Genomic DNA, 12820 nt, shown 5'->3' on the forward strand with positions numbered 1-12820 from the left:
GCCCTCAATGAATTCGTTGTTGCATCACTACATTCACGGAAAAGCCACTTCCTTGTTTCCCATCGCTTCATTACACGCCAGAAGTGTTGTGTTTAAAAAACAAAAAGCAATTTAGTTTTATCCTTAGCTAATCCACGTCTAAGCAAAGATTGCTACAAGGTATCAATCGTTTACCAAATACCGCAAAATTAATCTGCATCTTCGAAATCAACCCGCTTTCCGGACACAGCTGAAATGTTGTCATGAACGAAACTTTATTTTTCTCTCTTTTGCGTGAAGAATGTATCTGCATATTCTGGATGAAAATTTGCACAGATATTCGATCGAGCTTTCCACGTGCTGCGCGGAAGGAAAAGAAAAAGGAAGTGTTACCTTTTAAGTGTCTTCTGTTACTCGGCGTCGAATGTCGAACGTGCTGATTGATGTTCGTTCTTGCAGTTCACTGACGTCCTGTTTGATCGTCGCGCACAACACACACGAGTGCATCCAGCTCTCTTAGAACATCTGACAGTCTGAGCTGTGGTCCTTCAGTTGCTCGGCGACAGACGACCGCGCGTGACAATGCTGCCGTATTTGCTAGCACAAAGGGCCCTCCTGGAAGGATGGAAAGTAAAGTGTGGCTTGCATTGCGGCTGCAAAAAGCACTCATTCCGCAGATCTCATTCGCGGTTTCAACAGCCGAGAAAGAGGGCTCGTTGGAGACGGCGAGGAGGGCCCGGAGGCGGCAACCCGGACTTGGCCCGCCATCTTCCGGAGGGAACGGTAAATTAACTCCAGCAGCGGCCGGCGCCGCGAGCCGTATGGTGGTGCTCGCACAAAATGCATCGCTTTTCTCGGCAGAGGAGCGTTGTTGCGACTATCTGCCATCTAACTCGACAGCCAATAGCTCTCTTGTAAGGAGACAGGTACATGGACGGCCACCATTCTGTTCGCCGATTGCGAAAACGTCAGGAGCTCTCGTTACATCTCAATAGCGCGAGGCACTACAAATTCTCGCCTGTGGCGCGACGAAAGCATACTTACCTGGCGTAGGGGATACCGTGATCATGAAGGCGGTTCCTCCGGGGTGAGGCTCTTCCATTGCACTTCGGTCGAGCTGACCCCCGCGATTACTCCAAATGTGAGTAACTCGGGCGCATAATTTTTGGTAGTCGGGACTTGCGTTCGCGCTGTCCCGGTGTTCATTTCAATTACAAACGCAGTGTTGTGTGATAGCAGTCGGTAACTTGTGCGTCTCAGCGCTCGGCCAGCAACGTGTTTGGCAAGGGACTGCCAAACGCAGCAGCACTCGCGCTAGGCGCGTACCACGCGTCTGCGTCGACCTGGCGTCAAACCCAGAGCCAGAGCACACTGTCTGTTCGATAAGCGCGGGGGACGCGCACCAGTAGTAGCAGTAGCAGCGGCAGCCGCGAGATGGCACAAGCGGTCTACCTCTGGTACGACACCCCCATTAATGGTCGAACGGCGACTTTTGGCTTTCTCTGTGCATCGGGGGAATGCGCGCCAAACGCAATTGGACGGCGCGGCATTCCCTGCACGCACGGCGACCGCGGTGGCGCGAGCCGGCGTACACGAGGCGTCGCCCAGCCGAACGCTGTGTCGCCTGTGGCCAGGTACATGAGGGGCCGGAAGCAAGCGTCTAGCGTAGCGTCTCAAGACTTGCAGACTTGCTGCACTTGAGGAGCTTGCGGGGATGTGAAATGACGTGGCCAACTGTACCGAAAACGGGGAGGAGAAATTGTGGGCAACAGCCACTTGTGCTCCCAGGCGGCCACACTGACAAGGTCCAGCGTCGCTTAAATTCGGTGATGGGACGAGAACCGCGGTAGGCTGTTTATTAGGCCACGACAGTGAGCGTTTACTTTCTGTAAGGAATGTCTTGTTGTGTTTCATGTGACAACTTTGCAGGCGACCGGGGAAAAAAAAAAAATGAAGGATTGGAAATGAGCAGTTACAACACGGGGAGGACGGAAACCGGCCAAGGGCAATTCCAAACTTCGGCTTGGTGAGCGCAGAAAATTTCTTTCTTTCGTGGTAGCTGAGTGAGACAAGGGCGCCTGTACTCGGGGCTCTCAGGGAAAGTAGAAAACGCAATGTTATCAGGTGTTTTTCTTGCAAGAAATCGAGTCAAAAAGTCTGTGTTACGCACGTCTTTAACAGGTTGGGAAGTTCAAATCTGTTTATGGCTACTTTACAAGCTCGCTATTCGTCTTCCAAAGTATTAAAAGTACACCATACCTCCTTGGAGTGAGAACAGATAGGTTTCGAATGGAGTGGAAATAACATAAAACTCTTCTTTCTCTCTCTCTCTCTATAACAAGTGTAAGTAAAAACACAATTTCTCCCTACTCACTGACAAAATATCCGAACACTGCCTACTGTAACACACATGGTTCTACATTGACAGACGCGTAATAGCGGCAGTTTCAGTAAATTACTCACGCCTACTAATTGCAGAAACGGATAGCCCTCAATGAATTCGTTGTTGCATCACTACATTCACGGAAAAGCCACTTCCTTGTTTCCCATCGCTTCATTACACGCCAGAAGTGTTGTGTTTAAAAAACAAAAAGCAATTTAGTTTTATCCTTAGCTAATCCACGTCTAAGCAAAGATTGCTACAAGGTATCAATCGTTTACCAAATACCGCAAAATTAATCTGCATCTTCGAAATCAACCCGCTTTCCGGACACAGCTGAAATGTTGTCATGAACGAAACTTTATTTTTCTCTCTTTTGCGTGAAGAATGTATCTGCATATTCTGGATGAAAATTTGCACAGATATTCGATCGAGCTTTCCACGTGCTGCGCGGAAGGAAAAGAAAAAGGAAGTGTTACCTTTTAAGTGTCTTCTGTTACTCGGCGTCGAATGTCGAACGTGCTGATTGATGTTCGTTCTTGCAGTTCACTGACGTCCTGTTTGATCGTCGCGCACAACACACACGAGTGCATCCAGCTCTCTTAGAACATCTGACAGTCTGAGCTGTGGTCCTTCAGTTGCTCGGCGACAGACGACCGCGCGTGACAATGCTGCCGTATTTGCTAGCACAAAGGGCCCTCCTGGAAGGATGGAAAGTAAAGTGTGGCTTGCATTGCGGCTGCAAAAAGCACTCATTCCGCAGATCTCATTCGCGGTTTCAACAGCCGAGAAAGAGGGCTCGTTGGAGACGGCGAGGAGGGCCCGGAGGCGGCAACCCGGACTTGGCCCGCCATCTTCCGGAGGGAACGGTAAATTAACTCCAGCAGCGGCCGGCGCCGCGAGCCGTATGGTGGTGCTCGCACAAAATGCATCGCTTTTCTCGGCAGAGGAGCGTTGTTGCGACTATCTGCCATCTAACTCGACAGCCAATAGCTCTCTTGTAAGGAGACAGGTACATGGACGGCCACCATTCTGTTCGCCGATTGCGAAAACGTCAGGAGCTCTCGTTACATCTCAATAGCGCGAGGCACTACAAATTCTCGCCTGTGGCGCGACGAAAGCATACTTACCTGGCGTAGGGGATACCGTGATCATGAAGGCGGTTCCTCCGGGGTGAGGCTCTTCCATTGCACTTCGGTCGAGCTGACCCCCGCGATTACTCCAAATGTGAGTAACTCGGGCGCATAATTTTTGGTAGTCGGGACTTGCGTTCGCGCTGTCCCGGTGTTCATTTCAATTACAAACGCAGTGTTGTGTGATAGCAGTCGGTAACTTGTGCGTCTCAGCGCTCGGCCAGCAACGTGTTTGGCAAGGGACTGCCAAACGCAGCAGCACTCGCGCTAGGCGCGTACCACGCGTCTGCGTCGACCTGGCGTCAAACCCAGAGCCAGAGCACACTGTCTGTTCGATAAGCGCGGGGGACGCGCACCAGTAGTAGCAGTAGCAGCGGCAGCCGCGAGATGGCACAAGCGGTCTACCTCTGGTACGACACCCCCATTAATGGTCGAACGGCGACTTTTGGCTTTCTCTGTGCATCGGGGGAATGCGCGCCAAACGCAATTGGACGGCGCGGCATTCCCTGCACGCACGGCGACCGCGGTGGCGCGAGCCGGCGTACACGAGGCGTCGCCCAGCCGAACGCTGTGTCGCCTGTGGCCAGGTACATGAGGGGCCGGAAGCAAGCGTCTAGCGTAGCGTCTCAAGACTTGCAGACTTGCTGCACTTGAGGAGCTTGCGGGGATGTGAAATGACGTGGCCAACTGTACCGAAAACGGGGAGGAGAAATTGTGGGCAACAGCCACTTGTGCTCCCAGGCGGCCACACTGACAAGGTCCAGCGTCGCTTAAATTCGGTGATGGGACGAGAACCGCGGTAGGCTGTTTATTAGGCCACGACAGTGAGCGTTTACTTTCTGTAAGGAATGTCTTGTTGTGTTTCATGTGACAACTTTGCAGGCGACCGGGAAAAAAAAAAAAAAAAAAAAAGAAGGATTGGAAATGAGCAGTTACAACACGGGGAGGACGGAAACCGGCCAAGGGCAATTCCAAACTTCGGCTTGGTGAGCGCAGAAAATTTCTTTCTTTCGTGGTAGCTGAGTGAGACAAGGGCGCCTGTACTCGGGGCTCTCAGGGAAAGTAGAAAACGCAATGTTATCAGGTGTTTTTCTTGCAAGAAATCGAGTCAAAAAGTCTGTGTTACGCACGTCTTTAACAGGTTGGGAAGTTCAAATCTGTTTATGGCTACTTTACAAGCTCGCTATTCGTCTTCCAAAGTATTAAAAGTACACCATACCTCCTTGGAGTGAGAACAGATAGGTTTCGAATGGAGTGGAAATAACATAAAACTCTTCTTTCTCTCTCTCTCTCTATAACAAGTGTAAGTAAAAACACAATTTCTCCCTACTCACTGACAAAATATCCGAACACTGCCTACTGTAACACACATGGTTCTACATTGACAGACGCGTAATAGCGGCAGTTTCAGTAAATTACTCACGCCTACTAATTGCAGAAACGGATAGCCCTCAATGAATTCGTTGTTGCATCACTACATTCACGGAAAAGCCACTTCCTTGTTTCCCATCGCTTCATTACACGCCAGAAGTGTTGTGTTTAAAAAACAAAAAGCAATTTAGTTTTATCCTTAGCTAATCCACGTCTAAGCAAAGATTGCTACAAGGTATCAATCGTTTACCAAATACCGCAAAATTAATCTGCATCTTCGAAATCAACCCGCTTTCCGGACACAGCTGAAATGTTGTCATGAACGAAACTTTATTTTTCTCTCTTTTGCGTGAAGAATGTATCTGCATATTCTGGATGAAAATTTGCACAGATATTCGATCGAGCTTTCCACGTGCTGCGCGGAAGGAAAAGAAAAAGGAAGTGTTACCTTTTAAGTGTCTTCTGTTACTCGGCGTCGAATGTCGAACGTGCTGATTGATGTTCGTTCTTGCAGTTCACTGACGTCCTGTTTGATCGTCGCGCACAACACACACGAGTGCATCCAGCTCTCTTAGAACATCTGACAGTCTGAGCTGTGGTCCTTCAGTTGCTCGGCGACAGACGACCGCGCGTGACAATGCTGCCGTATTTGCTAGCACAAAGGGCCCTCCTGGAAGGATGGAAAGTAAAGTGTGGCTTGCATTGCGGCTGCAAAAAGCACTCATTCCGCAGATCTCATTCGCGGTTTCAACAGCCGAGAAAGAGGGCTCGTTGGAGACGGCGAGGAGGGCCCGGAGGCGGCAACCCGGACTTGGCCCGCCATCTTCCGGAGGGAACGGTAAATTAACTCCAGCAGCGGCCGGCGCCGCGAGCCGTATGGTGGTGCTCGCACAAAATGCATCGCTTTTCTCGGCAGAGGAGCGTTGTTGCGACTATCTGCCATCTAACTCGACAGCCAATAGCTCTCTTGTAAGGAGACAGGTACATGGACGGCCACCATTCTGTTCGCCGATTGCGAAAACGTCAGGAGCTCTCGTTACATCTCAATAGCGCGAGGCACTACAAATTCTCGCCTGTGGCGCGACGAAAGCATACTTACCTGGCGTAGGGGATACCGTGATCATGAAGGCGGTTCCTCCGGGGTGAGGCTCTTCCATTGCACTTCGGTCGAGCTGACCCCCGCGATTACTCCAAATGTGAGTAACTCGGGCGCATAATTTTTGGTAGTCGGGACTTGCGTTCGCGCTGTCCCGGTGTTCATTTCAATTACAAACGCAGTGTTGTGTGATAGCAGTCGGTAACTTGTGCGTCTCAGCGCTCGGCCAGCAACGTGTTTGGCAAGGGACTGCCAAACGCAGCAGCACTCGCGCTAGGCGCGTACCACGCGTCTGCGTCGACCTGGCGTCAAACCCAGAGCCAGAGCACACTGTCTGTTCGATAAGCGCGGGGGACGCGCACCAGTAGTAGCAGTAGCAGCGGCAGCCGCGAGATGGCACAAGCGGTCTACCTCTGGTACGACACCCCCATTAATGGTCGAACGGCGACTTTTGGCTTTCTCTGTGCATCGGGGGAATGCGCGCCAAACGCAATTGGACGGCGCGGCATTCCCTGCACGCACGGCGACCGCGGTGGCGCGAGCCGGCGTACACGAGGCGTCGCCCAGCCGAACGCTGTGTCGCCTGTGGCCAGGTACATGAGGGGCCGGAAGCAAGCGTCTAGCGTAGCGTCTCAAGACTTGCAGACTTGCTGCACTTGAGGAGCTTGCGGGGATGTGAAATGACGTGGCCAACTGTACCGAAAACGGGGAGGAGAAATTGTGGGCAACAGCCACTTGTGCTCCCAGGCGGCCACACTGACAAGGTCCAGCGTCGCTTAAATTCGGTGATGGGACGAGAACCGCGGTAGGCTGTTTATTAGGCCACGACAGTGAGCGTTTACTTTCTGTAAGGAATGTCTTGTTGTGTTTCATGTGACAACTTTGCAGGCGACCGGGGAAAAAAAAAAAATGAAGGATTGGAAATGAGCAGTTACAACACGGGGAGGACGGAAACCGGCCAAGGGCAATTCCAAACTTCGGCTTGGTGAGCGCAGAAAATTTCTTTCTTTCGTGGTAGCTGAGTGAGACAAGGGCGCCTGTACTCGGGGCTCTCAGGGAAAGTAGAAAACGCAATGTTATCAGGTGTTTTTCTTGCAAGAAATCGAGTCAAAAAGTCTGTGTTACGCACGTCTTTAACAGGTTGGGAAGTTCAAATCTGTTTATGGCTACTTTACAAGCTCGCTATTCGTCTTCCAAAGTATTAAAAGTACACCATACCTCCTTGGAGTGAGAACAGATAGGTTTCGAATGGAGTGGAAATAACATAAAACTCTTCTTTCTCTCTCTCTCTCTATAACAAGTGTAAGTAAAAACACAATTTCTCCCTACTCACTGACAAAATATCCGAACACTGCCTACTGTAACACACATGGTTCTACATTGACAGACGCGTAATAGCGGCAGTTTCAGTAAATTACTCACGCCTACTAATTGCAGAAACGGATAGCCCTCAATGAATTCGTTGTTGCATCACTACATTCACGGAAAAGCCACTTCCTTGTTTCCCATCGCTTCATTACACGCCAGAAGTGTTGTGTTTAAAAAACAAAAAGCAATTTAGTTTTATCCTTAGCTAATCCACGTCTAAGCAAAGATTGCTACAAGGTATCAATCGTTTACCAAATACCGCAAAATTAATCTGCATCTTCGAAATCAACCCGCTTTCCGGACACAGCTGAAATGTTGTCATGAACGAAACTTTATTTTTCTCTCTTTTGCGTGAAGAATGTATCTGCATATTCTGGATGAAAATTTGCACAGATATTCGATCGAGCTTTCCACGTGCTGCGCGGAAGGAAAAGAAAAAGGAAGTGTTACCTTTTAAGTGTCTTCTGTTACTCGGCGTCGAATGTCGAACGTGCTGATTGATGTTCGTTCTTGCAGTTCACTGACGTCCTGTTTGATCGTCGCGCACAACACACACGAGTGCATCCAGCTCTCTTAGAACATCTGACAGTCTGAGCTGTGGTCCTTCAGTTGCTCGGCGACAGACGACCGCGCGTGACAATGCTGCCGTATTTGCTAGCACAAAGGGCCCTCCTGGAAGGATGGAAAGTAAAGTGTGGCTTGCATTGCGGCTGCAAAAAGCACTCATTCCGCAGATCTCATTCGCGGTTTCAACAGCCGAGAAAGAGGGCTCGTTGGAGACGGCGAGGAGGGCCCGGAGGCGGCAACCCGGACTTGGCCCGCCATCTTCCGGAGGGAACGGTAAATTAACTCCAGCAGCGGCCGGCGCCGCGAGCCGTATGGTGGTGCTCGCACAAAATGCATCGCTTTTCTCGGCAGAGGAGCGTTGTTGCGACTATCTGCCATCTAACTCGACAGCCAATAGCTCTCTTGTAAGGAGACAGGTACATGGACGGCCACCATTCTGTTCGCCGATTGCGAAAACGTCAGGAGCTCTCGTTACATCTCAATAGCGCGAGGCACTACAAATTCTCGCCTGTGGCGCGACGAAAGCATACTTACCTGGCGTAGGGGATACCGTGATCATGAAGGCGGTTCCTCCGGGGTGAGGCTCTTCCATTGCACTTCGGTCGAGCTGACCCCCGCGATTACTCCAAATGTGAGTAACTCGGGCGCATAATTTTTGGTAGTCGGGACTTGCGTTCGCGCTGTCCCGGTGTTCATTTCAATTACAAACGCAGTGTTGTGTGATAGCAGTCGGTAACTTGTGCGTCTCAGCGCTCGGCCAGCAACGTGTTTGGCAAGGGACTGCCAAACGCAGCAGCACTCGCGCTAGGCGCGTACCACGCGTCTGCGTCGACCTGGCGTCAAACCCAGAGCCAGAGCACACTGTCTGTTCGATAAGCGCGGGGGACGCGCACCAGTAGTAGCAGTAGCAGCGGCAGCCGCGAGATGGCACAAGCGGTCTACCTCTGGTACGACACCCCCATTAATGGTCGAACGGCGACTTTTGGCTTTCTCTGTGCATCGGGGGAATGCGCGCCAAACGCAATTGGACGGCGCGGCATTCCCTGCACGCACGGCGACCGCGGTGGCGCGAGCCGGCGTACACGAGGCGTCGCCCAGCCGAACGCTGTGTCGCCTGTGGCCAGGTACATGAGGGGCCGGAAGCAAGCGTCTAGCGTAGCGTCTCAAGACTTGCAGACTTGCTGCACTTGAGGAGCTTGCGGGGATGTGAAATGACGTGGCCAACTGTACCGAAAACGGGGAGGAGAAATTGTGGGCAACAGCCACTTGTGCTCCCAGGCGGCCACACTGACAAGGTCCAGCGTCGCTTAAATTCGGTGATGGGACGAGAACCGCGGTAGGCTGTTTATTAGGCCACGACAGTGAGCGTTTACTTTCTGTAAGGAATGTCTTGTTGTGTTTCATGTGACAACTTTGCAGGCGACCGGGGAAAAAAAAAAAATGAAGGATTGGAAATGAGCAGTTACAACACGGGGAGGACGGAAACCGGCCAAGGGCAATTCCAAACTTCGGCTTGGTGAGCGCAGAAAATTTCTTTCTTTCGTGGTAGCTGAGTGAGACAAGGGCGCCTGTACTCGGGGCTCTCAGGGAAAGTAGAAAACGCAATGTTATCAGGTGTTTTTCTTGCAAGAAATCGAGTCAAAAAGTCTGTGTTACGCACGTCTTTAACAGGTTGGGAAGTTCAAATCTGTTTATGGCTACTTTACAAGCTCGCTATTCGTCTTCCAAAGTATTAAAAGTACACCATACCTCCTTGGAGTGAGAACAGATAGGTTTCGAATGGAGTGGAAATAACATAAAACTCTTCTTTCTCTCTCTCTCTCTATAACAAGTGTAAGTAAAAACACAATTTCTCCCTACTCACTGACAAAATATCCGAACACTGCCTACTGTAACACACATGGTTCTACATTGACAGACGCGTAATAGCGGCAGTTTCAGTAAATTACTCACGCCTACTAATTGCAGAAACGGATAGCCCTCAATGAATTCGTTGTTGCATCACTACATTCACGGAAAAGCCACTTCCTTGTTTCCCATCGCTTCATTACACGCCAGAAGTGTTGTGTTTAAAAAACAAAAAGCAATTTAGTTTTATCCTTAGCTAATCCACGTCTAAGCAAAGATTGCTACAAGGTATCAATCGTTTACCAAATACCGCAAAATTAATCTGCATCTTCGAAATCAACCCGCTTTCCGGACACAGCTGAAATGTTGTCATGAACGAAACTTTATTTTTCTCTCTTTTGCGTGAAGAATGTATCTGCATATTCTGGATGAAAATTTGCACAGATATTCGATCGAGCTTTCCACGTGCTGCGCGGAAGGAAAAGAAAAAGGAAGTGTTACCTTTTAAGTGTCTTCTGTTACTCGGCGTCGAATGTCGAACGTGCTGATTGATGTTCGTTCTTGCAGTTCACTGACGTCCTGTTTGATCGTCGCGCACAACACACACGAGTGCATCCAGCTCTCTTAGAACATCTGACAGTCTGAGCTGTGGTCCTTCAGTTGCTCGGCGACAGACGACCGCGCGTGACAATGCTGCCGTATTTGCTAGCACAAAGGGCCCTCCTGGAAGGATGGAAAGTAAAGTGTGGCTTGCATTGCGGCTGCAAAAAGCACTCATTCCGCAGATCTCATTCGCGGTTTCAACAGCCGAGAAAGAGGGCTCGTTGGAGACGGCGAGGAGGGCCCGGAGGCGGCAACCCGGACTTGGCCCGCCATCTTCCGGAGGGAACGGTAAATTAACTCCAGCAGCGGCCGGCGCCGCGAGCCGTATGGTGGTGCTCGCACAAAATGCATCGCTTTTCTCGGCAGAGGAGCGTTGTTGCGACTATCTGCCATCTAACTCGACAGCCAATAGCTCTCTTGTAAGGAGACAGGTACATGGACGGCCACCATTCTGTTCGCCGATTGCGAAAACGTCAGGAGCTCTCGTTACATCTCAATAGCGCGAGGCACTACAAATTCTCGCCTGTGGCGCGACGAAAGCATACTTACCTGGCGTAGGGGATACCGTGATCATGAAGGCGGTTCCTCCGGGGTGAGGCTCTTCCATTGCACTTCGGTCGAGCTGACCCCCGCGATTACTCCAAATGTGAGTAACTCGGGCGCATAATTTTTGGTAGTCGGGACTTGCGTTCGCGCTGTCCCGGTGTTCATTTCAATTACAAACGCAGTGTTGTGTGATAGCAGTCGGTAACTTGTGCGTCTCAGCGCTCGGCCAGCAACGTGTTTGGCAAGGGACTGCCAAACGCAGCAGCACTCGCGCTAGGCGCGTACCACGCGTCTGCGTCGACCTGGCGTCAAACCCAGAGCCAGAGCACACTGTCTGTTCGATAAGCGCGGGGGACGCGCACCAGTAGTAGCAGTAGCAGCGGCAGCCGCGAGATGGCACAAGCGGTCTACCTCTGGTACGACACCCCCATTAATGGTCGAACGGCGACTTTTGGCTTTCTCTGTGCATCGGGGGAATGCGCGCCAAACGCAATTGGACGGCGCGGCATTCCCTGCACGCACGGCGACCGCGGTGGCGCGAGCCGGCGTACACGAGGCGTCGCCCAGCCGAACGCTGTGTCGCCTGTGGCCAGGTACATGAGGGGCCGGAAGCAAGCGTCTAGCGTAGCGTCTCAAGACTTGCAGACTTGCTGCACTTGAGGAGCTTGCGGGGATGTGAAATGACGTGGCCAACTGTACCGAAAACGGGGAGGAGAAATTGTGGGCAACAGCCACTTGTGCTCCCAGGCGGCCACACTGACAAGGTCCAGCGTCGCTTAAATTCGGTGATGGGACGAGAACCGCGGTAGGCTGTTTATTAGGCCACGACAGTGAGCGTTTACTTTCTGTAAGGAATGTCTTGTTGTGTTTCATGTGACAACTTTGCAGGCGACCGGGGAAAAAAAAAAAATGAAGGATTGGAAATGAGCAGTTACAACACGGGGAGGACGGAAACCGGCCAAGGGCAATTCCAAACTTCGGCTTGGTGAGCGCAGAAAATTTCTTTCTTTCGTGGTAGCTGAGTGAGACAAGGGCGCCTGTACTCGGGGCTCTCAGGGAAAGTAGAAAACGCAATGTTATCAGGTGTTTTTCTTGCAAGAAATCGAGTCAAAAAGTCTGTGTTACGCACGTCTTTAACAGGTTGGGAAGTTCAAATCTGTTTATGGCTACTTTACAAGCTCGCTATTCGTCTTCCAAAGTATTAAAAGTACACCATACCTCCTTGGAGTGAGAACAGATAGGTTTCGAATGGAGTGGAAATAACATAAAACTCTTCTTTCTCTCTCTCTCTCTATAACAAGTGTAAGTAAAAACACAATTTCTCCCTACTCACTGACAAAATATCCGAACACTGCCTACTGTAACACACATGGTTCTACATTGACAGACGCGTAATAGCGGCAGTTTCAGTAAATTACTCACGCCTACTAATTGCAGAAACGGATAGCCCTCAATGAATTCGTTGTTGCATCACTACATTCACGGAAAAGCCACTTCCTTGTTTCCCATCGCTTCATTACACGCCAGAAGTGTTGTGTTTAAAAAACAAAAAGCAATTTAGTTTTATCCTTAGCTAATCCACGTCTAAGCAAAGATTGCTACAAGGTATCAATCGTTTACCAAATACCGCAAAATTAATCTGCATCTTCGAAATCAACCCGCTTTCCGGACACAGCTGAAATGTTGTCATGAACGAAACTTTATTTTTCTCTCTTTTGCGTGAAGAATGTATCTGCATATTCTGGATGAAAATTTGCACAGATATTCGATCGAGCTTTCCACGTGCTGCGCGGAAGGAAAAGAAAAAGGAAGTGTTACCTTTTAAGTGTCTTCTGTTACTCGGCGTCGAATGTCGAACGTGCTGATTGATGTTCGTTCTTGCAGTTCACTGACGTCCTGTTTGATCGTCGCGCACAACACACACGAGTG

General features: G+C 50.5%; 1 protein-coding gene and 5 non-coding genes across 6 annotated transcripts in view; all 6 read left to right on the forward strand.

Moving 5' to 3' along the window:
* LOC126226137 (uncharacterized) overlaps positions 1 to 10633 on the forward strand; it is a gene marked incomplete at both ends in the record, with an annotated part of 37140 nt that extends 26507 nt beyond the window's left edge. The window contains 5 exons of the mRNA XM_049942216.1: positions 679 to 762; positions 3145 to 3228; positions 5618 to 5701; positions 8084 to 8167; positions 10550 to 10633. Coding sequence (XP_049798173.1) covers positions 679 to 762; positions 3145 to 3228; positions 5618 to 5701; positions 8084 to 8167; positions 10550 to 10633 — 420 coding nt within the window. The remainder of the gene's footprint in view (positions 1 to 678; positions 763 to 3144; positions 3229 to 5617; positions 5702 to 8083; positions 8168 to 10549) is intronic.
* LOC126226146 (U1 spliceosomal RNA) lies at positions 1016 to 1178 on the forward strand. The gene has a single exon (XR_007543833.1). It is a non-coding gene; the product is annotated as a U1 spliceosomal RNA (small nuclear RNA).
* LOC126226147 (U1 spliceosomal RNA) lies at positions 3482 to 3644 on the forward strand. The gene has a single exon (XR_007543834.1). It is a non-coding gene; the product is annotated as a U1 spliceosomal RNA (small nuclear RNA).
* On the forward strand, positions 5955 to 6117 carry LOC126226148 (U1 spliceosomal RNA). The gene has a single exon (XR_007543835.1). It is a non-coding gene; the product is annotated as a U1 spliceosomal RNA (small nuclear RNA).
* LOC126226149 (U1 spliceosomal RNA) lies at positions 8421 to 8583 on the forward strand. The gene has a single exon (XR_007543836.1). It is a non-coding gene; the product is annotated as a U1 spliceosomal RNA (small nuclear RNA).
* A 253-nt stretch (positions 10634 to 10886) lies between the features above and the next one.
* LOC126226151 (U1 spliceosomal RNA) lies at positions 10887 to 11049 on the forward strand. The gene has a single exon (XR_007543838.1). It is a non-coding gene; the product is annotated as a U1 spliceosomal RNA (small nuclear RNA).
* Positions 11050 to 12820: the final 1771 nt, after the last annotated feature.

Source organism: Schistocerca nitens, unplaced genomic scaffold (assembly GCF_023898315.1).
Source record: "Schistocerca nitens isolate TAMUIC-IGC-003100 unplaced genomic scaffold, iqSchNite1.1 HiC_scaffold_296, whole genome shotgun sequence".
NCBI classification, from domain to species: Eukaryota; Metazoa; Arthropoda; class Insecta; order Orthoptera; family Acrididae; genus Schistocerca; species Schistocerca nitens.